This window comes from Carassius auratus, chromosome 17 (genome assembly GCF_003368295.1).
Source record: "Carassius auratus strain Wakin chromosome 17, ASM336829v1, whole genome shotgun sequence".
Taxonomy (NCBI): Eukaryota; Metazoa; Chordata; class Actinopteri; order Cypriniformes; family Cyprinidae; genus Carassius; species Carassius auratus.
The window spans coordinates 4,354,840-4,382,269 of NC_039259.1; the positions used below are offsets into that span (position 1 = coordinate 4,354,840).

The 27,430-nt window shown below is 39.8% G+C and overlaps 3 protein-coding genes across 5 annotated transcripts in view; 1 reads left to right on the forward strand and 2 right to left on the reverse strand.

Moving 5' to 3' along the window:
- Nucleotides 1-1,364: 1,364 nt before the first annotated feature.
- LOC113117005 (connector enhancer of kinase suppressor of ras 3) overlaps nucleotides 1,365-27,430 on the reverse strand; it is a 73,275-nt gene continuing 47,209 nt past the window's right edge. For 2 of the 3 annotated variants that reach the window (XM_026285355.1, XM_026285354.1), the window contains exons 19-25: nucleotides 27,295-27,368; nucleotides 27,073-27,144; nucleotides 26,239-26,300; nucleotides 26,032-26,150; nucleotides 24,178-24,529; nucleotides 23,785-23,981; nucleotides 1,365-2,140 (exon numbers count right to left, since the gene is read on the reverse strand). In XM_026285355.1, coding sequence (XP_026141140.1) covers nucleotides 1,958-2,140; nucleotides 23,785-23,981; nucleotides 24,178-24,529; nucleotides 26,032-26,150; nucleotides 26,239-26,300; nucleotides 27,073-27,144; nucleotides 27,295-27,368 — 1,059 coding nt within the window. In that variant the 3' untranslated portion in view covers nucleotides 1,365-1,957. The remainder of the gene's footprint in view (nucleotides 2,141-23,784; nucleotides 23,982-24,177; nucleotides 24,530-26,031; nucleotides 26,151-26,238; nucleotides 26,301-27,072; nucleotides 27,145-27,294; nucleotides 27,369-27,430) is intronic. The other variant, XM_026285356.1, reaches the window with a different exon arrangement.
- Nucleotides 13,897-15,525, forward strand: LOC113117008 (uncharacterized). The gene is made up of 3 exons (XM_026285358.1): nucleotides 13,897-14,403; nucleotides 14,483-14,639; nucleotides 14,972-15,525. The coding sequence occupies exons 1-3, from the start codon at nucleotides 14,259-14,261 to the stop codon at nucleotides 15,477-15,479; spliced, it is 810 nt and encodes a 269-aa protein (XP_026141143.1). The 5' UTR covers nucleotides 13,897-14,258; the 3' UTR covers nucleotides 15,480-15,525.
- LOC113117006 (protein ALP1-like) lies at nucleotides 15,919-17,834 on the reverse strand. The gene is made up of 2 exons (XM_026285357.1): nucleotides 17,242-17,834; nucleotides 15,919-17,154 (listed from the first exon to the last, which is right to left on the reverse strand). Exons 1-2 carry the CDS (start codon nucleotides 17,556-17,558, stop codon nucleotides 16,233-16,235), a joined length of 1,239 nt encoding a protein of 412 aa, XP_026141142.1. The 5' UTR covers nucleotides 17,559-17,834; the 3' UTR covers nucleotides 15,919-16,232.

The window sequence follows — 27,430 nt, forward strand, 5'->3', positions numbered from 1 at the left end:
CAATAAACTAAAACAAAAATAATAATAAAAAAGGAAAACGAATACAGCTCGTTATCAGACTGTAAAAAAAATACGATGAAAAAGTCATGACAACACATTTTTAAGGTTGGCTACTTTAACTTAAGCAATTTAATGCGTTTTTATACTAGTTTAAATCTGAAATTTTAATACTATTAAACTGAATTTACAATCTCATGGAATTTTAAGTTTAAACGGGTGAAAATGCCACAGTGAATATTAAATATAGCCTATATAACAGAAGAACTTGATTGCATGTTACCATGAAACTAACAAAATAATTTGATTTTTTTTTTTAATTAACAATTCATGTACAAAATGGGACAGCAACCTTTATATCAAACACTTTTACGTCGTCCACAATTGAGCAACGCGAGAGGAAGGTATTGCGCAAGAGCGCACAAGTGAATTTGAAGAGAATTTTTAGGGGGTAGGAGGATTTTTTTATTCTTAAATTTTCATAAACACGAAATAAATAAGTAAATAAAATAAATTGATATACAGTATATCCACTTAGCTTACCTGTTGGCTTTACCTCTCTCATTCTGAACACATTCGTGGTTCACGTGTGTTTCAGTTTCGATGGAAAAATATTATAAAGAGCATAAATATGCCACAGTAGACCGCTGCTCATGCGGTCTTAATGCTGGACCGTTCTCATTTTCGTTCCTCATATGGAAACACAAAACAGCGCAACAGCCCCTCACGGATGACTGTCTCGCACAAATAATAACCAAACACAACTAAAACCCAGGCCTGGTCCTCTCTCGTCCTTCACTGTCGTTGCTCCAGTTTTATATCCTTCCATCTTCTCCGTGGGACTCGAGACTGGTGGGTCGAGCAGGTGTCACTCATCTCCAATCACTTCACCGACCTCGCTCTGTTCCCGCCCCACTCATCACAGTACTAAATAAAGGTATTTTTAGAATGAGCAAGCATGGGATGGCTATCTAATTACTGATTTACTTCTGTCTAGTGTCCAAGACTGCCGAGTATGTGACCGTGAGGTCCATGTAAATAACATCTGATGCAAGATTCTCTGAACAACATGAGAAACCGGATTCACAAGTAAAATCAGAAACTAGGAGTTAACAATAACAGTCAAATGTTAGTAGAACAACAATTAGAAATGGACAAACAATCAATTGATATATCAACCCAAATTTGATGTCATAATAAAATGCAGACAGATTAGAGTTTAACTAAAATTGAATTACATTACCTCCAGCCACCATTGGATAACTTTGTTGGGCCAATTAGGTGGACCTTACAGCATGAAAGCAACACTGCCAAACAGTAAAGCTAAGCTAATAAATGGGATGTAAATGCACACATTATTTCCCATCTAAGTAAAACCATGAGATTTATTTATTCAATAGTTGTCTAAATATGACAGTAATGCAGATTACAATATTATTATATTATTTATACTATGAACAGTGCTCACATTTGTCATTCAAAGTAGTTGCATCATACTATTTAATCAATAAATATATCTAAACAGATGTATTTACAATAATGAAAATTTAGCAAGCTATACAGACGGCACATAATCAGCACTTTAGGTTACTAGGTTTGCACTGAATGCGGACAAAAAAAAAGTACATGGGCTATTAAACATTTGACTAAACAATTATTCAATATTATAACAATTTTCTACAATTATTCAAACGAATGTATTTTAATATCAGTAAGATGCCACAGGATTTTCAACAGGTATCCAATAGAAACAACAAGGATTTTAAAACAACCTATTAGTAACAGACAGATTTAACATCTGTAAAAAAAAATATAAAAAAATAAAAATAAATAGACAAATGACGGCAAGAGAAAGTAACGGTAGTCTTAGATCAATTATTTTCATTCTCATGTCAAGAACACATTTGAAAACTCTCCATTTTTACAGTGTGGTGTATACTCTTTCGGTGTGTATACACATCTATGTGGAGGGATGCACAGCTGAGGCACTAGGGGCATTCAAGCGGTCAGTCTGTAGGGGGTGGTTCAGAATATTGTCCTGCAGCAGAACACCATTGGTCTCTTTCCACTCCCTGAATTTACTTCCAGTGAGACCGGAGTCAGTCAGCAACTGCTCCAAAGTCAGTAGATCTGCTTCTTTAGCCTAAATGAAACAAAGATAATTTTTACTAATAGCAAGTAACTATATAGTTAATATATATAGTTAACTATTACACGGCTCTGTGCAATGCTTGATTCTGATTGGTCAGTCATGAAATTCCAAGGTATGTTACTTCCTGATAACAACAGGTAAAAACTAATAACACAGGCTCATTCAGGTAACTGCAGTCAGCTCTATTTGCTTAATGGTGGGAGGGGGGGGGGATTCTTCATGGAAGCTTTGCATTTGGTTATCTAATAGAAATATAAAAATTCAAATAAATATTCTCTGTACAAATGTCATCCTGTTATCACAGACTCTTTCTTGAGGACTATTTTCTTAATCCCACACCCACAATATTTGTAACCACTCCAATGTACACCTGCAAACATTCTGTCACAGCTTCTGGAAGTGGTGAAAAATGTACACAAACTTTAGGGCTATGCTTAATATTCAGATTAACAACATTGCATTTAAAGGGTTCATGAAATGCATTGTTTTATATTGTCAAAATTATAAAATAAGTTTATGTTTCCTGAGGTGCACTTATAATCTAAGTATTACTAAATACTAAAAGTAGACTAATGTTAAAGGGTTAGTTCACCCAAAAATGAAAATTATGTAATTAATAACTCACCCTCATGTCGTTCCAAACCCATAAGACCTCCGTTCATCTTCAGAATACAGTTTAAGATATTTTAGATTTAGTCAGGGAGCTTTCTGTCCCTCCATTGAAACTCTGTGTACGGTATACTGTCCATGTCCAGAAAGGTAATGAATCATCATCAAAGTAGTCCATGTGACATCAGAGGGTCAGTTAGAATTTTTTGAAGCTTCGAAAAAACATTTTGGTCCAAAAATAAAAAAATATTACTACTTTATTCAGCACTGTCTTCTCTTCTAGGTCTGTTGTAAGTTTGACTGCTGTGACTGTTGACGTATGACGCTGGTGACGTGTTTTCTGGTGCGCCCAGTAACAAAGATAACACGTTAGCAGCGTCGTATATTAGCAGCATCACTGCAGTGACATACTACCATAACCATTGTTATTTTTGGACCAAAATGTATTTTCGATGCTTCAACAAATTCTAATTGACCCTCTGATGTCACATGTACTAGTTTGATGATGTTTTTCTTACCTTTCTGGAAAAACAGTTTCAATTGAGGGACTGAGAGCTCTCGGACTAAATCTAAAATGTCTTAAACTGTGTTCCGAAGATGAATGGAGGTCTCATGGGTTTGGAACGACATGAGGGTGAGTCATTAATAAGATAATATTCATTTTTGGGTGAACTAACCCTTTACTGTAATCATACGTACAATATGTTAGCATATGTGTACAGTCAGACGCGCAGCCTTTCAAAGTATACTTCATTATGATAGTGTCACTGTAGTCAGTTTACACAGCAACTCTAGAAAGCTTTATCTTTGTCCAGCGTCTGCTCTATTTTTCTCCAGAAGTTATGACATATATCATGTCAGACAGTATTATTTTCTACTGTGAAAGGATGGCCTGGGCCAGTGTTGTCGCCTTGTGAAACAACCGATTAATGCAAAACCAAAGCAATGCTCATGTGTGAATTGTGTCCCCTGGCAAAAAAACAAACAAAGCTTTTATTAAAAGTCTGAATGGATTATAGAATAGAAAGTGTGCAAAGATTGCTCTCTTTGTAATCACTGCCCATCAATAAACATGTCTGTTATTGACTACATTGCTCAACACTGCAAGAACGTGTGGTAAATAGAAACTCTTGATGTTTCCCAGAGTGCAAACACAAATACTCACTGAAGCATTATAAAGAACTGTTTTGCCAATTTGCCATTTTTACAGCTTCAGCTGATGGTGCTCTTTGCTTTCTTTTGATGGTGCTCCACACATGCTAGCATGACAAAACTTTTTATTTTACTAGTTGCCATATCAACACTATATATAGAGAAAACATTTTGCTATACCACTAACAAATAAACAAATACCACAAACTGAATATTAAAATGTATCCTGTGTACACATTCCTTTAATGCACATTATAAGCAAACCACAGTATGAGCACTTTTCAAGCAGGTTCATTGCTAGTAAAGAGAAAGGTGGTGATGATTATAGGGGCCGAGGGCCATGTAGGGGTCACCAGCAATTTCAACCGATTGCCTGAGGCTGGAATGAAAGATGCTCAGGGCAGTTGACAGGCCACTGCTGCATGTTGTCATGAAATCTTATCATTTTCTTGTGTTTTTAAGCCTTGCCTATTTAAACATTCAAGAGATTTAAAAGTATTCAAGCACAAGAAGACACAAAATAACTTAACTAAGAACTCAAATGGACCCTTTCCCATCTTCTTGTGTTTAACCCTTATGCTTTGTTGGGGATGTTTTCGTCCACTAGGGGGTAAAGTTGGGTCTTATTTTGAGAATAGTCTGGCTGCAGTCTTGCACTTTCATGCTTGCACTCTCCGCTACCTGTGAAGTCACTTGCAATCAACACAAATCGTGCATGTTGCCAATGGAGACAAGACGCTTGGGTAGTGATTAAATGACTAAAACTAAATTAGTAGGCCTACTAGTATAATGTACTGGGTCCTGCAAGAAAAAGACAAGACCGGCAAATCCTTGGCCACAGAACAGCAGAATATGAACGCAATGCACAAAGTCTTTCGTTAAGCGTTTTCCTCCTGTAGAAAAAAGTGATATAAATGATATAAACGAGTTGTAGACAGTTTATTCTATATGGAAAAATGCTTAACACGAAACTTTGCTCGTTGCGTTTATTCACCACCACAGCTTCTTGTCTCCATTGGCAACAAGCACGATTTGTGTCGTTTGCAAGTGTTGCAGGTAGCGGAGAGTGCAAGTAGCGATTGCAAGTGACATTTTCATTTAGTTAATTTTTTCTTGTCTTCGCCACCTGGCTACTGTTATAAAATGTTGGGAAATTCAAACAAAAAGTAAAAGAAAATTCATTAAAATAAAAAATAAAGACTGCAAGTGATGTCACTAGCGGAAGTGTAATTTGAGTGTCTGAGAGTGCAAGTCTGAGAATGCAAGTCTGAGAGTGCAAGTGCAAGTCTGCAGCCAGACCCACTTGCTTATTTTGGCCGCAACTTTCTCTGTGTTTGAGCTAATGGAATGATTTTTGGTGACAAATCTTATAAATCTTTATTATTTCAGCTCCAGGTTCTTCATAAAATAATTTGGATGATGACTGGTGATCTTTTACATGTTAATGGAAGAGGTGGAGGTACTGGTCTGCTTATCTTAAATGATTGGAAATGTAATCCTTTACCATCTTTGGGTATCAATAGCTCCTTTTAATCTCATTCAGTTATTAATACCTACCCTCTTAAAATCCATTTTGTAGTTGTTTATCGACCCCCAGGACCACTGGGTAACTTTTTGGATGAATTAGATGTGCTGCTCTCAACCTTTCCTGAAGATGGTACTCCCCTAGTAATGCTTGGAGACTTCAACATCCACCTATATAAACCTCAATTTGCAGACTTTCACACTCTGCTTGTCTCTTTTGATCTTAATCAAGTGTCAACTACTCACAAATCAGACAACCATCTGGACCTTATTTACATGCAGCACTGCTCCACTGATCATGTACTGCTTACTCCTCTGCACACCTCGGATCACTTCCTCCTCACTCTTAACCTCAACATGGTCCCTGACACATCACTTACCCCTCCACATGTCATCTTTCAACATAACCTACTCTCACTCTCACCCTCCTAGCTATCTGCTATGCTTTCATCTTTCTTCCTTCCCCTAAATCAGTGCTACTGATACTTTCTGCTCCACTCTTACATCTTGTTTAGACACTGTTTGCCCCTTGCCTTCCAGGCCAGCCTATACCACCCCTTCTGCCCCTTGGTTATCTGATGTTATCCGCGAACATTGTTCTAAACTTAGAGCTGCTGAAAGGGTGTAGCGCAAATCCAAAAATACTACTGACCTTACTGTGTATTAGTCACTCCTCTCTTCCTTTTCTGCTAATGTATCGACTGCTAAAAGGACATACTACCATAACAAAATTATTAATTTGTGTAACTCTCGCATGCTCTTTAAAATGTTTTCCTCACTCCCCCTCCTGCATCAACTCTTATAGCTAACAACGTTTTTTCATTAATAAAATTAAAAATATCAGTGCACAATTTTCCACACCACAATCTGTCAAGCACATCTTACCAGCAAACATACACTCATTCACATCCTTCTCTTCACTCTCTGAGGCAGAACTCTCCAAACTCATCCTTTCTAATCATCCTACTACTTGTCCACTTGATCCTATTCCATCTCATCTCCTTCAAGCCATTTCTCCTCCAGTTGTACCTGTACTTACTCACACCATTAATATATCCCTCCCATTACTCACCCCACACTGGTGTTTTCCCTCAACATTTAGACAGGCTGGTGTAACACCACTACTTAACCCTTAGGGGACTAAGCCCTTTTTGGTCCGTTTTCTCTATTTTTACATTTCGGCTTATAAACCATATGTAATGAGGATGGACCACCATGTATTTGGTATCAATGGATTCAGAAGACCCTAAGCTACCATAAGCATGCATGCAATATGTCTATAAAGGAAGTATGAGTGAAAAATTGTACAATAAACTAGAGAATTTCAAAGACGAAAATGAGATTTTTGTCATTTATTACTGAAAATCCTACCTCACACAACAATAGTTAAAAGTTTTTGACCCAAAAATATATTTTTCAAACTCTTTGCTTGACAGAAATGGGTTAATGTTCAATCAAATGTGTAAAGATCAATTAAATAATTAACTTTATTTACAAACAGTCCTAGGCGTTTTTTTTATTTTTGGGACTAAGCCCTTTTTGGTCTGTTTTCTCTATTTTTATATTTGGGCTTATAAATCATATGTAAAGGAGATGAAACACCCTGTGTTTGGTATCTATGGATTCAGAAGACCCTAAGCTACCATAAGCATGCATGCAATATGTTTATATAAAGGAAGTATGAGTGAAAAATTTTACAATAAACTAAAGAATTTCAAAAACGAAAATTAGATTTTTGTCATTTATTACTGAAAAACACACAATATAGAACAGTTTTTGAACAAAGAAAATATATTTTTTCAAACTCTTTGCTTGACAGAAATGTGTTATTGTTTAATCAAATGTGTAAAGAACAATTAAATAATTAACTTTTTTTAAAAACAGTCCTAGGCATGCCAGTGAGCAAAGCAAGGCCTCTCCAGGCCTTCCCAGTAATTGTTCCAGAGCTTGTTCTGCCGTAAATCTTTTACTGCTTGCCATTTTGATAAAACAATTCTGTAATAATGCTGTATCTCTCTCGAATTTATCTCTTTGTGCTCGCTTACAATCACTTTCTGCTTTCTCCACGAGATGCTGATTCTCCGATCGCTCGAATTTAGCTCTTTGTACTCGCTAATACTACGATCGCTCTCTGTAACACTCCGATCACGTTCTGCTTTCTCCACCCTGATGCTGATTCTCTGAACGCTTATTGATTACATGTCTTTTACTTTAGTCCAGCCAGCTTTTACAAGGCTACAGCAGAGCTACAGAGTCCTCTGAATCGCTAGAAGACATAACCTTCCTCTGATTGGGTTAGAAAAAGACTCCTCCCAGCGGCAATTTTTCCATTGGCTGTTGCGTGTTAAATCTGCCTAGCACAATCTTTTTCATTGGCCTGTTTACGCAGTGGTATTGCGCAATAAGGGAAGTGTTTAATATACAAACTGGACACCGCTGTTTTCAGCGGAATCTGAGGAAGACAGCAAAAAAACCCGCATCTCTCTAGCATGAATAGTTTTTGAGATAACTACACATTTGTAAAAGTATGCCATTTTGGGCGGTACCGCCTAATCCGTCCCCAGAGGGTTAAGAAAATCACCCTCAGCCCATCTCTTTAAGAGAACTACAGACCAGTTTCCCTTCTTCCTTTCATTGCAAAAACACTTGAACATGCTGTTTTCAACCACATCTCTGCCTTTCTCACAAAGAACAACCTTCTCGACAGCAACCAGTCTGATATCAGAAGTAGACATTCAACCGAGACTGCCCTGCTCTCAGTTGTTGAAGCCCTAAGACTGGCAAGAGTGGATCCCAAATCCCACCAGATTCTCCTGTCAACCCTATTGGCAATGGACATCTCAGGAACCGCAGCACCTACAGTGGTTTAAATCTTACCTACACAGGAAAATCAGCAGTGTAATATTTGCAGTGTTAAAAGTTATTAATTCCCAAAGAGTTGAATAAACAATCTACAGTGGCAAACAGTACTCATGTTCAGTGTTGTTATATGGTGTAATTGAAATTTTACACTAAAAATGTGAAATAAAAAACTTGCCGAATTGTATGGAGGTGAATGCTGCCTCGCGAGTCGACGACCCCATTTTTTCTTCGAGTGACCGAGACGGTAAGTTGGATTGCTTTTATCGATAAAAGTAAACTGGAAAAACATTTTTGCTGATAATTTTACCCAAAATATGATTGGTGGTGAACACATTTAGAAATTAATAACTGCGAGTGTTTTGGTCAGGTTTAGTGTTAAATTCATGTTCGTGAGGTGCTGAGATGTAAGTTACAGAAGAGTGAAAGTTTCTCATGCCGTTTCGATTTCCTGAAAAAAAGGTGACTACTGTCAAGCTGTCTGGTCTCTGTTTCCCTGGGTGTCCACTAGTGGTCTCACTTCCCCATAGGCATCTCACCACAGGCACTACAATTCCCACAAAGCCTTGTCTCTTCATCACGGTAATTGCACACCTGTTAATTGCACTCAGGTGTCTTCACTTTCATAGTCATTATCCTGCCTATTTAAACCATTCTGTTTCTGTTTTTGTCATGGAGTTCTTACTTTCCGTCACTTAGTTTCCTCGCGTTTCCTAGTCCTTGAGTTCCTGTTCCTGTTCTTGTTCCTGTTTGTTTGTTCTGTTTGGATTATGTTGGTTACGACCCCGGCTTTTTTTTGACTCTGATATGGATTACCCTTAAAAAACCACACTGCACTTGGATCTTCCGTCTCCTGTGTTCCCGTACGTGACAGAAGGACTCCATTATGCTAAGATCCAGCGGTGTGGGATTTCGTATACGTTCCCCAGCCACCATAAAGGAGTGCATGGGGAGACTTTTTAACCTAACCACTCTCCGTCAAAAGGCGAGTGAGGTGGGGGGCTTGGCGCAGATGTTCTGGACAATGGCAGTGGGGATGGGGTATAACGATAAGGCCCTGAAGGACCTTTTCAACGACTGCCTGGATGACCCTTTACCTGGGTGGGAGATGAAGGGGCTGGAGTTACTGGACTTTTGGGGGTTCACCAGTTACCTACAGCATTGATCTCGGTTGGCAGACTCAGCCACACCTGTCTCTCTCGGTGGGATGGCCAACTCTAGACCAGAGTCTACAGACAGTAGGACCGCCAGCCCAGCACCACTGCACAATATGATCACCAGCCCAGCGCCACAGCACAAGGTGGTCGCAAGCCCAGCACCACGGCGCAAGATGGCCACCAGCCCAGCGCCATCGCACAAGATGGCCGCCAGCCCAGCGACACTGCCCATGATGGCCGCCGGCACAGCGCCACTGCCCAGGATGGCCGCCGGTCAGCGCCTGTACACGGGATGACAGCCACAGTTGACCCCCCAGAGTCGAGTCAGTTTCCCGTTGACCCTCCAGAGTCGAGTCAGGTTGACACTTATGAGTTAAGCACTACCACAGTTAGACCTCAGGAGTCAAGTCAAGTCACTGGTGATCTTCAAGGACAGAGTCAAGTCACTGGTGATCTTCAAGGACAGAATCAAGTCACTGGTGATCTTCAAGGACAGAATCAAGTCACTGGTGATCTTCAAGGACTGAGTCAAGTCACTGGGGATCTTCAAGGACAGAGTCAAGTCACCGGTTATCTTCAAGGACAGAGTCAAGTCACCGGTGTTCTTCATGGGAGAATTCAAGTCACCATTGATCTTCATGGGCAAAGGCAAGTCACCAGTGTTCTTCATGGGCAAGGTAAAGTCACCATTTATCTTCATGAGCAAATGCAAGTCCCCATTGATCTTCATGAGCAGAGTCAGGTCACCAATGATCTTCATGAGCAGAGTCAGGTCACCAAGGATCTTCATGAGCAGAGTCAAGTCACCATTGATCTTCCTTAATCCAGTCTAAACTCTGCGGAACTACCAGAGCCTCTCCACATCTCTGCTGAACTACCTAATCCTCTCCAGGTCTCTGCTGAACTACCGGAGCCTCTCCACATCTCAGCCGAACTCTCTGAGCGCTCGACTGATCCTGTCGTGGCCACGGAGGCCACCCTTAACTTGTTCATGTTCTCTGTTTCAGACATCCCTATCCAGACTTGCTCTCATGTATCATCGATCCCACTGTGGTGGTCCTCTGCGCCGCCCTGGTCGGCTTCTGTTTTGATTGCACGGATGTGGTGGTCTTCTGCGCCACCCTGGTGGGCTTCTGTCTCGCCTGCACGGTTGTGGTGGTCTTCTGCGCCACGCTGGTGGGCTTCTGTTTCGACCGCACAGATGTGGTGGTCTTCTGCGCCACCCTGGTGGGCTTCTGTCTCGACCGCACGGAGGTGGTGGTCTTCCGCACTGCCCTGGTGGACTCCTGTCTCGACCGCACCGCTGTGGTGGTCTTCTGTGCCGCCCTGGTGGGCTTCTGTCTCGACTGCACGGTTGTGGTGGTCTTCTGCGCCGCCCTGGTGGGCTTCTGTTTCGACCACACTGATGTGGTGGTCTTCTGCACCGCTCAGGTGGGTTTCTGACTCAACTGCATGGCTCCAGTTCCACCTTGCTCCACCCTGGATTACTGCCCTGTCGGTTCGGCCCTGGGCCACTGAAGTTCCTGGACTTGTGTCTTGTTGATGTTTTGTTTTGTTCTGTTTTTTGCCCTTTTCTCTCTGTTTCCCCATTTTTACCTGGCCCTCCGTCCCTCCCCCTGGTCCTCCACCACTTCACCTCCCTCCTGGTCTCTGTGTCCCTTGGTCTCTTCTTGGTTTCGGGTGGAGCACCTGGTAGCTGCTCCATGGAGGAGGGGGTAATGTCACACTGTCTGGTCTCTGTTTCCCTGGGGGTTACTAGTGGTCTCACTTCCCCTTAGGCGCCTCACCCCAGGCACTACAATTCCCACAAAGCCTTGTCCCTTCATCACGGTAATTGCACACGTGTTAATTGCACTCAGGTGTCTTCACTTTCATAGTCATTATCCTGCCTATTTAAACCATTCTGTTTCTGTTTTTGTCATGGAGTCCTTACTTTCCATCACCTAGTTTCCTCACGTTTCCTATTCCTTGAGTTCCTGTTCTTGTTCTTGTTTGTTTGTTTGTTTGTTTGTTCTGTTTGGATTATGTTGGTTATGACCCCGGCTTGTTTTTGACTCTGATTTGGATTACCCTTAATAAACCACACTGCACTTGGATCTTCCGTCTCCTGTGTTCCCGTATGTGACAACTACGTGTAAAGCAACTTTTTGGAATGTGCTTACATATGTACTTTTTATGTTATAACGTTATATCCTTTACGCTTCTTTCAGTTAGGTTTGTCGACATGTTCTCTCGCCTCTGTTCCGCCGAGGCCTGGGGTTACTGGAGTCTGACGCTGAAGACTGAAGCAGCTCAGTTACATTCGGTAGGTTTTCTCTTCAAATTAGACAAATGTATTTGTTTTTGAAAGCACAGAGTGGCATTTCACCATTTCCATGCTTTGAAATGGCAGACATGGGGACTTGTGACTTGAGACTTGACTCGAGTCGCTATTTTTATGACTTGAGACTTGACTTGGACTTGGAAGTTAAAGACTCGGGACTTGACTTGACTTGAGAGACGATGACTTGAATGACTTGAGTGTTAATCACACCATGTTTTTAGTTTAAATATAAAATATATAAATTAAAATAAAATTTAAAAAAACGCGTGGAAAACGCTGGGTGCGCAGCTTTCTCCTTCTTTCCAAAGCGCTCGGACAGTTGCGCCCCTGAGGCGTCTGCCGTTGCTAAGCAACCATGAAGAGCTCTCTCCATGACGTGCTCTCTCCATGAAGACGCGGAAATTTCAGCAAAGGATAAATGGATTTGCAGCTCTAAAAATCGCTTGCAGTAGCTCTGCTACTAAATTTATTTCAAAATGGCAATCCATATACAGCTATGATCAGCTGTTCCTTCATCTTGGCTGAGCTTTCAACGTTGTTATGGGAAAGGATGAAGCTGATTGGTTAGTTCTTGTCACATGACCTGCGGTGCACATGAGCTGCGGCTGCGGTTAACTCGATGAGGTGCGGACGCGCCTGGAAAAAACAAGTGCGTCGATCCGCGTAGCGACCGCGTTGCTTCCATTATGAACGCGCATACCGCGCGCCTACATTGAAAATAATGAATTTGCGCACGCAAAACACGTGCAATGTGAACGCCCCCTCACGATCCGCTAGCAGGCCGTCAAAAAAACGCGTTCCAAAAAACGCTAGAGCTGGGCTAAGGGGGCTTAAGCCCCGAATATTTTGTTACCTTGTCTTTCTCATAGAGCAAAACAATTGATCAGAAAAACAAATGTGAATAAGACTACAGCTGCCGCGATTACCTAATCATGAGAAGTGCATATTACAGTTTTATATATATATATATACAGTGTTGGGTATAGTTACTTTGGAAAGTAGTTAGTTAGGTTACAACGTTACCATCAATTAAAAGTAATCAGTTATGATACAGCGTTACCCTATTCATAAAAGTAACGCGTTAGAGTACTCATGCGTTACCAAAATTAAAAGCCGTTCGCAGCGGTTCACACATGACAGACACAGCCCCCGGCCCCTTTAAATGCACCTAAAAGTCGTGACTCCCGACAATGAATAACGTCAGTCATCCGACTAAATTAACACTGCAGGATAACAATAACAGGAAAGACAGTCAACAATAGGCTATTCCACATGGCGTTTTATTTATCACAGAACATATTATTAATCAAAATTCGCACCTACCCAGCCCGGGTAGCCTAGGCTATTGTATATTATGAGCACCACAAGATAACTCCTGATTTTTCTTTAACTTTAAATAATGCAGTTATCAAAGTACAAGTATGCTTACTTGTAAACACAACATTAAACAGGCTTGCAGATTTAAATCCATTTAGAAATGATGAACAACCAGCCAGCCAACGATCTAACAGAAATTAACAGCTGCCTGTCAAACAAAAATGATAACCACACAGGCAAATGACAAATCGCTTAATAGCCGAACTAATTATTATTAAAGTGTCACTCACAGTCACAAGCCTATATTCGCTTTAACACAGTCCTCTTACATTTACTCTTCAAAGTAGTGATTAAAACGTAGCGTTAAATTTGAGGTAGAATTTTTGGCGGTCGACAGAAGCTTTTCACCAACGCAGAGCGTGCATTTTACCGTTATGTTCTTTTCTTTTTCGTTGACAAATTGAAAATAATGTGCGTACTTCCATAAACCAAACGCTGTCCTCTCTGCTATCTTGCCGGGAGTTCGAAAAAAAAAACCCACACACACAGGGTCAGGCGCAGGGCACAGACGTATCACAGCCATTGACTTTACGATCACAGAGCTTCGGCTCCGCTGATACATCCGCAGGTGGCACAGTAGACCTAGGACTACTGTCTGACAAAAAGCAGGCTGCAGTCGGGATTTTCCTTTCCTTGAAATAACGGATTACTTTTTTTAAAAAATAACGAAGTTACTGATTACTTACTCACGAAACTAACGCGTTAAGTTACACATTTCAGGAAAAAAGTAATTAGAGTATTCTAAAGGCCTGTTCACACCGGGACGAATTCCGCGCGCGATATTCGCCGACGTTTAACGCCTCGTGACTAAACAAAGGGCGCCAATGTGAGTGTGCACACCGACGCGAAAAACGCCACGCGTAAAAGAGTCATTTTTTAAAAAACGCTTCGGGTTCGTTTTTTTGGTTTGACGCACCGCGTCAAAAACTATACGACCAATGAGAATGGCACTTTTGCACACGTGTCTGGAGCTTCTGAAGTTACAGTAAAACACAACTTGGGGGCGCTCAAACACAAAACTGTCTTGCTGTGAGCACACATACGTAACGGCGAAGAAGATATACGCCAAGTAGCGTCTACACTGCCGGGAAGAAATAAGACGAAGAAGATGCAAGGCAAGATGAATGTAGAGTTGCTGGTCTCGTTGGTGTCGGAACACAAAGAACTATATGACAAACGTGACAGCGATTACAAAAATCTTGATAAAAGAGAACTGTTATGGAGTGGTATTGCACAGCAAATGGGCCTTGATGGTGAGTTTCATTTAATTTAATTGTCTTTCATGTACGTTCCTACAAACGTTTGACAATCGCCATCGTTTGTGTGCTGTAGTGGAGGAGGTAAAACACAAATGGAAAAGCCTGCGAGATACATATACACGAAAAAAGCGCGAAGATGATTGCCGAAGTGGACAGGCTGCTAAAAACAAGAAGACGTGGAAATTTATGAAGGTCATGGAGTTCCTCGCAACATCAACTGAATTTCGAAGGTAATATTATTAGAACATTACAATACATAGCTGTGTGAGCTCTGCTATAATGCATTGACATTAAACATTGATTAACATGATATCATTGCATGTTCCCTGTTCACCATGCGATCACACCTCTAGTTCAATATATTAGTTTATGTTCTGTGTATAGGTAACCTCTGCTGAAATTTTGTTGCCTGACATATGGTACATTAAAATTTGTATGAATCTAAACTAAATTAGTAATTAAACATTAAGCTCTGGAGTATTTTGTCAAGATGGGTATGAAGTGTGGCATGGCCCACAGTGTGAGTTATTGTTTCTGATGTAAACTGAATTTGTCTTTACAGTGTTCACAGCAATATTTCTCCTGAAAATATGAATGAAGGGGTTGAGCAAGTGGTGGTTCAAAAAGAAGTCAGCGACAGAGAAGAAGCATCAGCAAGCACGTCTCCAGGATCATCCTTCTCCAGCCCAACTGTGACCAGGTCTACTTTCAACAAAAGAAAACGGCCAGAGACACCAGACTTGTTGGACCGGTACCTTTTATCCAAAGAAGCCAGGGAAAGTGAGAAAGAGGAACGCAGAAGAGAGAAAGAGGAGCGCAGAGAGCAACGAAGAGAGCAACAAAATGATGAAAATTACTTGTTTGCTCTTGGCTTGATACCAGCACTAAGGAGATTGTCCCCAGCCGTACAGTCTTCAGTCAAATTAAAAATACATCAGCTGTTGCATGATGCTGAGTTTGGCCAGGCCTCTTCTGCTTTTTTTCCACAGCAGTCACCGGTGTCCTACCATCAGGTCCCCCCACAGACCCCAACAAACTATGGCTGCTCTACAACTTCTTGGCTACCCTAATAGATGTTTACTGTATACATTTTAATTCTGTATTTTTTTTGTTTGTTTTTTTACATTCAAGAAATTTAGTTGAAAATGGCCGTTTCATAAATGTTTATTTGCACTATTGTTCACTTGCACTACAGTCATTGTGACTTATTTGCACAACCTTTTCTGACGCCCTTTTTTACTTTATGTTTGTGATTGTTATTGCAACTTGTAGTTCATTAAAAAATGTTTCATTTTTCCAAAAGAAATTGTGCATAAGTGACTTGAAAGTAATGTAACATATTTTGGGATTTGGCATATATTTGTACATAAGTATTCTTGACCTCTTATTGAAATAGCTATGTGGCTAATTATGGAGTCACTGCATTTATAGGCAACAGTTATCAATCTACAGGAACATAACCATTTTGGGCACAGCATTGTGCAGGGAATGAGAACATTTTAAAGAAAATGCTAGTAAAAATGTTTATTAAAAATACACATTTTCAAAAATACAACTTACATTTAGTTGTAAATAAGTATATGTTGAAGTGACCAAATACTTTACTTTTTGCAAAAAAAAACTATGCTTTAACTTTGATAGAACATGTTATATCAAAAATATTTAATTTGCTGTGGTGAGTGCTGCCATATTAATTAATGAAGAATCAGATGCAATAGATTTGATAGTGTATTCAAGTTCACAGAAATTGTATATATACACATACACTAGCAGTTTTCTCAATGGAAAATGTAATTAAAATGGCTCAAATTTATAGGTTGATATTATCTGTTCCCCAGAGCATGGTTCACATGGTCATACTGCCAAGCAACTTCTCCTGCTGGTGAGTTGAAGTACTCTTTGTACAGTTCTCGGACATTTTGGGCCTCCACAGATGCCCGCTGCCCCCTACAATGTTCAAAGCCTTGTAGTGGTTGCTCACAATCATGGTCATCCTCTGTGGCACGATTCTGGTCATTTCCGTTCGGGCGCAAATAATTGCACAACGCACAAGCAGCTTTGACAACTTTGTCAACAACACTTGGTTGAACCTGTAAAGTTCTTTGGAAAACCCGGAAGCGTTGACTGAGGATGCCAAATACATTTTCAGAGATGCGCCGTGCCCGAGACAAACGATAATTGAAAATTCTCTTGTCTGTGGGGAGGCGGCGTCCAGGGTATGGCCGGAGGAGATATGGTTTCAGCGGAAAAGCTTCATCCGCCACAATGACATGGTTAACTTTTCCCAGCTCAGGAGCACCTGGAAGTTCACTTGGTGGGGGAACATTCAGAGTTCCATTTCTGAGTGCCTTTCCCAGTACAGAATTGGCAAAGATTCCTCCATCACTGTTGCTGCCATAGCTCCCCACATCAACCACCAGGAAGCGGTAATCTGCATCAACTAAGGCCAGCAATACAACGGAGAATGTACCTTTATAATTAAAGTATAGAGAACCAGAGTTTGCAGGGGCCTGGATGAATATGTGTTTCCCATCCATGGCTCCCAAGCAGTTAGGGAAATTCCATCTTTCATGGAATCTCCTGGCTGTACTCCTCCACATCTCTTCAGTAGGCACTGGCAAATGTTCATCTCTGAGGCAGTGCCACAATGCATCACAGGTTTCACTCACTATCGAAGCCACAGTTGACACACCAAGTCGAAAGCTGAACGCAATAGAGCGGTACGAGTCCCCAGTGCTTAGAAAACTGAAATAGAAATACTAATTTTTAACAACGCTCCACATATGTTTTTACAACATTCTTTGAAGTGAAGAATTATGTAAACGAACTCACCGTAAACACACGGCCAAACGCTGTTCTGGGTCGATTGGTTTACGGTAGTGTGTCTGTTCTTTCGTCAGCAAGGGAGCCAGTTGTTGAAGTAAATTTTCGAACTCACTGACGGACATTCTAAAATACCCCCGAAAACGCTCATGATACATTTTCAGCTCTTGTACCAGTCGATAAAACTCCCCATGTTCTTCTCTTCTCGTAACTATGGGATGTACCCAAAATCGGCGTCTTTTCCGGCGTCTTTCCTCATTCAACAGAACAATAATTTCTTCATCGCTGGAACTGGAGCTAGAGTTACTGGTGCTTGAAATATTCATGTTTTCTTTGTATGATTCTGACAAGCGCGTAAATACTTGCACTCTTCTTCTGAGTGAAAAGCGAGTTTAAGAAGCGTAAAGTTGCGCAGCGCCACCTTGTGTACAGGGGTATTTCTGTTTTACATTAAGCGCCATCTAATGTCAGGGAATGAATTTGCATGTTCACTCGGCTCATCGTCAGCGAAAATCGCTTGGGTGTGAACACAAAAAACGTGTTGGAAAACGCTGGCGAATAACGCGCGCCGATATTCGTCCCGGTGTGTACGGCCCTTAACGCGTTACTTTGTAACGTGTTACCCACAACACTGTATATATATATATATATATATATATATATATATATATATATATATATATATACACAGTGGGGCTCGAAAGTTTGGGCACCCTTTTGCAGAATCCGTGAAAATGCGAGTAATTTTCAAAAAATAAGAGAGATCATACTAAATGCATGTTATATTTGATTTAGTACTGTCCTGAGTAAGATATTGTACATAAAAGATATTAACATTTAGTCCACAAGACAAAACAAATGCTGAAATTATTAAAATAACCCCCTTGAAAGTTTGGGAACCCTTGGTTCTTAGTACTGTGTGTGGTCACCTGATGATCCACGACTGTCTTTCTGTTTTGTGATGGTTGTGCATGAGTCCCTTGTTTGTTCTGAACAGTTAAACTGAGCAGCGCTCTTCAGAAAAATCTTTAAGGTCCTGCAGATTCTTCAGTTTTCTAGCATCTTTGCATATTTGAACCCTTTCCAGCAGTGACTTTATGATTTTGAGATACATCTTATCACACTGAGGACATTTGAGGGACTCAAACACAACTATTTAAAAAGATTCAAACGTTACTGATGCTCTAGAAGGAAACAAGATGCATTAAGAGCTTCTGAACACAAGATGCATTAAAAACTTTTGAACACGATGAAGATGGCCAAATTTCTCTTATTTTGTTGAAATATTTTTTTTTTCCATTTAGTTCTGCCCTTTGTAAGCAACAGAAGATACTTGTATGTTTCCCGGTACACAAATTAAGTACAATTTACCTTGATCTTTAAATTTCAAAAGTTTTCACCCCCCAGTTCTTAATGCATCTTGTTTCCTTCTGGAGCATCAGTGAATGTTTGAATCTTTTTAAATAGTTTTGTTTGAGTCCCTCAAATGTCCTCAGTCTGAAAAGATGCATCTCAAAATCATGAAGTCACTGCTGGAAAGGGTTCAAATATGCAAAGATGCTGGTAAACTGAAGAATCTGCAGGACCTTAAAGATTTTTCTGAAGAACTCTGCTCAGTTTAACTGTTCAGAACAAACAAGGGACTCATGCACAACCATCACAAAACAGAAAGACAGTCGAGGATCATCGGGTAACAGAACACAGTACTAAGAACCAAGGGTTCCCAAACTTTTGAGGGGGTTATTTTAATAATTTCAGCATTTTTTTGTCTTGTAGACTAAATGTTAAAATCTTTTATGTACAATATCTTACTGAGGACAGTATTAAATAAAATATAACATGCATTTAGTATGATCTCTCTTATTTTTTGAAAATTACTCGCATTTTCACAGATTCTGCAAAGGGTGCCCAAACTTTCGATAAATGTAACAAAGTTTAATGTTGTATGTAAACTGTGTTTGAGAGAGAGAGAGGTGTTCAGAGAGGAGTCTGTTGGATGTTTAGCTGTTATTTGTTTTATGCACTCAATGTTGAAAATGTAAAACATTTCAAACACTGTTGGCAGAAGTGAAAAATAAATAATTGTATGAAGTTACAATTTAGTTTGATTCCATGATGTATTTTACTGAACATGAGTATTTACAATGCGAATCCAAATTACTTTAATTTACTGACAGTTACTTATATCTTGTCTTTTAACTTTATTAAGATCAGATTCTGCAGGTAAAATTACAATAATAAGGTGATTTGTCTTGGACTTGACTTGACTTGACTTGACTTGACATAGCTTGTGACTTGACTTGCCCAAGAAAAAAATACTTGGGACTTACTTGAGACTTGAAGGTTAAGACTTGAGACTTACTTGAGACTTGCACATGTGTGACTTGGTCCCATCTCTGTGAAATGGCAATAGTGGGACTGTTAATCATTACGCTCTAACAAATTCATTTTTTGTAACACATAACACCGTATTAAAGTGTCTGTCTCGCCGCTGCAGATGTGCAGTCTTTCTGCTTCCAGAGCTGCTATAACGAGGAACATTTACCAGTCATTTGATTGACGTTATCTATTGCAAAACTCTGAAATTGCAGCACATTTAAAAATTTCTATTCGCCACTGTCTTGCGTTGCTTGATCTCAGCACTGAATATCATGTCTGTCATGTCGTCATATCTGCGTCAAGACACAAACGCGCTATCATCACGTTTTTCTTAAGAAAATTACGTTTATGCAAGTATTGTGAAAGTGAGTTAAAGGTACGTTAAACTGTAAATCCGTCAGTCTTTCAGTTTCCTTCATTGCCCACTGCCATAGCGTGCATGTACTTAATCAATTCATATGGCATGCTATTTTGGGTTAAATAATGTCCTTAATGTTTCCGGATATACAAAGTTAAGTTTTAATTAAGAAATATGTTTGAATCTATTTATAGTTTCTTTTCACATTATGAATAATAAATTATTAGTAAGATGAATTAACACTTTGTGACGAGTGGGGCGGGGCTGAGGAGTGAGGCCAGGTGTAGTGATTGGAGATGCGCTGCACCTGCGCCCCACCGCCGGTCTCGAGTCCCACGTAGGAGATGGAAGGATATAAAACTGGAGTGACGACCATGAAGGACAAGAGAGGACCAGGCCTGGGCCTTATTTTATGTTTTGCTTTTTTTTTGCGCACATCAGTCGTTCGTGAGGGGCTGATGCGCTGTTTTGTTTATTTTGTGATTTATTAAAGTTTCATTTTGATTGTGCGCCGGTTCCCGCCTCCTTCTTCCCGCCTCCTTCTTCCCGATGAATATCGAGATTTTATCATTACAGTGGTGGCGAAACCCGGGAGAAGGAGGGACGCGCTGCTGAAGATCCCTCGCCGCTGTGGTGAATCCGCGGTGCCCTCGAGCTGGCGATGAAGTGTGCCGCCATGGACGCTCAAGGCGGTGGGCTGGAGCGAGTTGCCGGGGACGGGCGAGCTCGCTGCCGGCCGCCCACGATATGGATGGGCGGCTGCCGTCCGTGAGGAAGCGGAGGAGTCTGCGGCGTTCGCCAGGGGGCCGGAGCCTGCTGCCATCCGCCGGAACGGGGAGGAGCAGGGAATGGGGGACTCCTGCCGGCTGCCCAAAACCGGAGGAGCCGTCGCCGTCCACCGGGCGGCGGAGGAGTGTCATGCCGTCCGCTGAGGGCCGTCCAGTGCCACCGCCAGGCACTGTGGAGGAGATCACCCAGCTGGTGGAGGGCCGAGCAGCAGTGCGTCTGGGAACCGGATTTTTTTTAATTTATTTTTTCTCTCTCCCCTCTCTCGTCTCCGTCGCTCCTCCTTCCATCTCCTTTTCTCTCGCCTCGTCTGTCCAACCCCCAGGTTCCCGCAGGTCCCCGTGAGCGGTGCCCCCCGGAGGGAGGGGGGGGGGGAGTAGAGCGCAGTCTCGTATGTGATTGGGAAATCACAGAGTGATTGGGAAATCCGCGACACCTGCGCCCCACCGCCAGTCTTGAGTCCCAAAGAGGAGATGGAAAGATATAAAACTGGAGCGACGATAGTGAAGGACGAGAGAGGACCAGGCCTGGCCAATATTTTATGTTTTGCTTTTTATTTATGCGCACCAGTCGTCTGTGAGGGGCTGGTGCGCTGTTTTGTGTTTATTTTGAATTATTAAAATGTTATTTGATTGTCTGCCGGTTCCCGCCTCCTTCTTCCCAATGAATATGGAGTTAATATTATTACACACTTGTTAAAATTAAATTAACACTTGTTAAACAACACCAGGGGTGTTAAATTCAACACCATGAACAGTGTACTTTTAACTCTAGACAGATTGGGACCATATAAGATCTTAAGTAGTGTTAGAATCTACACTTTAAGTGTTGAATTGGCACTCCATTTTTACTGTGTATCAGATAGGTCCTTCAAAGTATCTTTGAGAAGTGAGGTGTCCAAGTCACAACATCTTACTACTGGGGTGCCTCAGGGCTCAGTTCTTGGACCACTTCTCTTCTCTGTCTACATGGCATCATTAGGTTCTGACATTCAGAAACATGGTTTTTCATATCACTGCTATGCTGATGACACTCAACTCTACCTCTCATTCTATCCTGATGATCCTATGACAGCTGCTCACATCTCAGCTTGTCTAACATAAATTTCTTACTTGATAAATGACCATCACCTTCAACTCAACCTTGCCAAGACAGAACTGCTTGTGTTTCCAGCAAACCCATTGTTTCATCACAATTTCACCACCCAGTTAGGCACATCAACCATAATTCCTTCAAAAAAAGTCAGAAACCTTGGAGTTATGTTTGATGATCAGCTGACTTTCTCAGATCACATTGCTAAAACTGTCCGGTCCTGCAGATTTGCTTTATTCAACATCAAGAAGATCAAGCCCTTTCTTTCAGAACATGCTGCACATCTCCTTGTTCAAGCTCTTGTTCTATCCAGGCTGGACTATTGCAATGCTCTTTTGGCAGGTCTTCCAGCTAGTTCTCTCAAACCTTTATAATTAATCCAGAATGCGGCAGCAAGATTAATGAGCCTAAAAGAATGCACGTCACACCTCTGTTTATCAATTTGCACTGGTTAACAATAGCTGCTTGCATAAAATTCAAGGCATTAATGTTTGCCTACAAAACCACCACTGGCTCTGCACCCATTTACCTAAATGCATTACTTCAGACTTATATGCCCTCTAGGAGATTGCATTCTGCAAGTGAACGTCGCTTGATTGTGCCAAAAAAAGACACTTTTACGGATTTTTTAATTAAATGTTCCCTCCTGGTGGAATGGCCTGCCCAACTGAATCCAAGTCCTTAGCTATCTTCAAGAATCAGCTAAAAAACAACTATAACTCTAGCACTGTCTATTCTAATTCTATTCCTAAAAAAAAAAAAAAAAAAAAAAAAAAACACAACACACTTGTCCCTTTCAATCTATTCATTTGCTGCTTGTTTCATAAAAAAAGATAACAAGCTTTATTTTTTTTGTATTCTGTTTTCTTTTCATTCATTATACAATTAACAAAAGCAAAAAATACCTCTAACACTAGCTTGCTCTATTCTTTTTCTATTTTGTCTGGTTTATTTTTATTTATTATATATTTTATTAAAAAGCCCTTGCTATGGGGTACTGCAGTAAGCTAACTGAGACTTGTTATAGCACTTGTATATCATTGCTCTTTTGTTGATTTTGATTGGATTTACAGGATTTACGGATTTACAGTTTAACGTACCTTTAACTCACTTTCACGATACTTGCATAAACGTAAATGTCTTAAGAAAAACGTGATGATAGCGCGTTTGTGTCTTGACGCAAATATGCGACATGACAGACATGATATACAGTGCTGAGATCAAGCTTCCATTGTACTCTTTTGTAAGTCCCTCTGGATAAAAGCGTCTGCAAAAATGACTACTGTAAATTTTAATGACATTAATTAGGAGTCGTTTACAATGCAGACAGTTGAATCCATTCATTTGTACACAAGGTCAAGATAACTAGCAATTTATAGTGTTCACATCTGAAAGAGACGTGTAAGTGCGTTTTCTTTGATTAATTTCCATTTATGAATCACCCTTACGCATATTTGAGAAATGATCGTAAGATCAATTTTAGGATGGTTTCGGTGAAAAATTTTATAAATGAGGCCCCAGATCATTATATTGGATCCATGCATTGTGTCTTAAATTGAAAGAGAAAATGAGAAAAAAGAGAGAAAATCACTCTTGTCATTTCTTTTATATTATTAATAAGAATTCATCTATAATTAATTTATACAGAGAGGACTATGCACTGCTATTTTACATTTAATTATTCAGTTTATGTATAAACAAAACAACAGAATAGTCATGACATTAAGCCTCTTGTGTAAGAAACAAGACATCTAAATTACTTGAGTGGCATTGTCATTATTTAGCTGGTAGGTACTGAACAAAGAAAGTGTAACAACTATTTTTTTTTAATCAGCAGTACTTGTAAGTGCATTTGGTTTTCACATTAAGCTAAATAGATAAATACTGTGAGGCAAAACGTTTTCATATGTTAGAAAAGGTTCATCTGAACCTCTAACCTTTAGAGTGCTGTTGAGGGTTCTGATGAGATGTATCTTCTCATTGAGTGTCTGGTTTTTGCAACGCTTTATAAATGAGGCTCGTAATTCCCATTTTGAAGATGGCTTCCTCTCACCCGTTGGAGACAAACTTGCTCTTTTCAAATGAAAGTACAACCTTTCCATCTCATCATCAGTTCCTTCCTGTCCGTCTAGAACTATTAAAACAATTATAAATTTTATACCAAGACATACGGCTAACCTAAGCAATCAAACTTTTTATTATTATTATTATTATTATTATTATTATTATTATTATTATTATTATTATTATTATTAACAGTAGCAGTAATGCTGAACAATGTAATTCCCTAGTATAAATCTAATGTTAAAATGATACCCCAGCTTGCTTACTTTCAGGTCTGGCATCATTTGATATCAGCTGCGTTTCTGGTTCCTCTGGCTCAGCGGATATTGCCATAAGTGATGTCCTAGATGAGCATTCAAGGGGTTCTTGAGATGGAGTGGTGGCTTCAATACCTTGTGAGGTTTCCTTTATTGTGGTGCTCACTGTATGGACCACAGCAGAACAGACCACTGTTTCACCAGCAGTAGGGTTTGCCTGGGAGACGAGGTCCAGCCAAGACTGTCTATGCTTTGCCAGAGAAGAGACAGAGCTATGGGAATTCATTGTACTGACGGGGGAGGAGAGGGTTCCAGTGGCTTCACTAGGAACAGGAGAGGAATATGGAGGAGGAAGGCTTGCCTAAATGGGGAAGATACCGCAGAGTGAGGGTGTGATAATGATATACTCTAATATAATATACTCAAATATTTACAATATTTAAAAAACATAGTTCTTCTAATTCAGGGAATTTCAAGCTTCCTGTAGATTTTAGCTCCAAACCTAATCAAATACACCTGAACAAGCTAATCAAGACATTCAAGATAGAAAGTTACAGGCAAGTGATCAAGGTTGGACTAGATTCTGTAGGAAAGTGTATGTTGAGGTCCAGAGCTAAGAGCTTCAGTTATAGGTCATAAAAAGACCCCTTTTATTTCTCATAATAGTTATGAATCGCATACCATACACTATGAAATGACAGAGCATTGATTACTAAACACTTTCTCAAAATGATGTTATAAGCCCAGAAAATGTAAGGGAGTCAGTTCAGTGATCGTCTCTCACTTTCATAATCAATTTGTATATGAACAATCATATTCATGCATTTTGTCTGATCGTGAAAAGAACCGGTGTAAATGCCCTTTGAATTGCATTTGAGATGGATTTAAATCCAATTGCTCAAACCACTCCTCGAGATGGTCTGGGATGCATTCCAGATGAAACTTTACAACGTGTAAATGCATCTGGTTGTTAAAACCAAACCAAAAATGTAAAATCCTCCCAAAATATGAATAACAATAATAATAATTCCTTACATTTATATAGCACTTTTTTTAAGCATTCAAAGTGCTTAAAATTTTCCCTGGGTTTATTTATCAAAATAATAAACATTTAGCAAATGCACTAAATGCAACATGCATCGCCACGGATAAGTAGGTGATCTGCTCAGCAAGTCGATGTACAAACCAAGTGAAACTGAAAGTAAGTCGCAGATGCTCAACACACAATACATTTATAGATCTAAACTTATCTTTCCAGTCCTGAAGCCATGCTCTCTCTTTTTGCACTCTTTGAACTTGAAATTATCTCATGATGAATAAAATGCAGCTCATATCTGTTGCTTTCTTTGATGTGAACTCCATTAAATTTGCTTATAGCATGGGATTTTTAAATAGATTTTATATCCGTTTGATATCAGATAACTATACGATCAGAGAAAACACATGAAGTGACCAGGTGTAAACAGGCCCATCTTGTGCTGCAGTGTGAATGCAGCCAATGTAAAAACAGAAAGCTGAGGTTCGCAAATAATGTATGGACAGACCTTTGGCATGAGTTAAAAAAATAAAATAAATAAAAATAAAAAAAATCACAATACTGAGAAAATCACCTTTGAATTTGTCCAAATGAATTCTTAGCAATCCATATTACTAATCAAAAATTAATTTTTGATATATTAACAGTAGGAAATTTACAAAATATCTTCATGGAACATGATCTTTACTTAATAGCCTAATGATTTTTGGCATAAAGGAAAAATCGATAATTTTGACCCATGCAATGTTTTTTAAAATATACCCCAGCGACTTAATACTGGTTTTGTGGTCCAGGGTCACATATACACAGTGCTTTTGTGAACTTGCCTGGTGTGCAGTGGCTGATGGACCATTGAGACTTGCCATAGCCTGGGTGTTGTGCTCAGAGTACGGCGGTGGTGGTGTGTCAGTGGACTCCTCCTGATCACTGGCCTCACTGTAGCATTCTGTGCAAAAGATGCAAAAAATACATGTAAGAAGATGAATATTGAAAATAATTATTCTAACACTAGTACACTAATTTGCACAACTTACCAGCTGTATGACCATCTGTGGGTTCATAATGAATAGATGCCAAACCAAGTTTATTCAACCATCTGAAATCACAAAACATCAGAACATGTCAGCATCCATTACAAATAGGACTGTCAAAATAAATGTGTTTATACACTCGGTTACTGTCTAGCACAATTATTTATGAATTAAATGTATTTCATTTATTTTAAGTTTCCATCTACTATTTTTAGTCACATGCCTTCTCTAAATAAACCCCAAAGATAGGTCAGACAACTCAGTGTCAGTAAACCCAGACAATAAAAAGTCAGAGTATACAACACTCAGTCAGAAGCAATCATACATGCTGCTATTTTGAGTCTTGAACTGTCAGAAACCAATTTAATTTCCCATAATTCATTCATAGCTGTCATAACTATTGTAGTAAGCACATGGTAACCACTCACAGCACCTTTCATTATAATCAAAAATCAAGTATAAAATATCAACCAAATAAACACACATTCACATTGTTTATATATACTGTATATATATATTTGTTATTTGTGCACACAAAAATGAGAAGGGCATCAGAATGAGCGGGAGCTGAGACCTTTTCTCAATTTACCAGGTGATTTATGTTCTGACCCTCACATATGGTCATGAACTTTGGGTAATGACCAATAGAACAAGATAGTGGGTAGAACTGACTGAAATTATCACATATGTTTTTTTTTTATTTTTTTTTTTTTATTTTTTTTAATGAACTGAATGTGTTAATCTATTTCAACAGTTTATACAAACCACTACTTTGACTACTGTAAATACAATTTTGAATGTTTTTGTTCTGTCAGAATGAGATGTCAGTGGGCTTACAAGTTCATGTCCTCATTGCTGTCTGCTGCAAAGTAAAACATCATGACTTTGGGATGGCAAGCTTTGAAAGCACTGTGAGAAACAAAAAAACGTGAAGGGTTATTCAGTTGAAAATTGTTTTAATTATCATAATAAGTACTATATTCTACGTAAAGACCCTTACATTTAAAAAAAAACAACAACAATAACTTTGTACTTTGTAAAAATAGTAATTACACTTACTATTTTTTCTTACATTCCGTAGCCCTGTCAATAACAAAATCTGTCAAATTGATAAAGCCTTCTGCCTTTTCAGCCTGGGGAAACACAATAACACACGACCAAAGTGGTTGTACATACCATGTGTGTGTGTGTATAT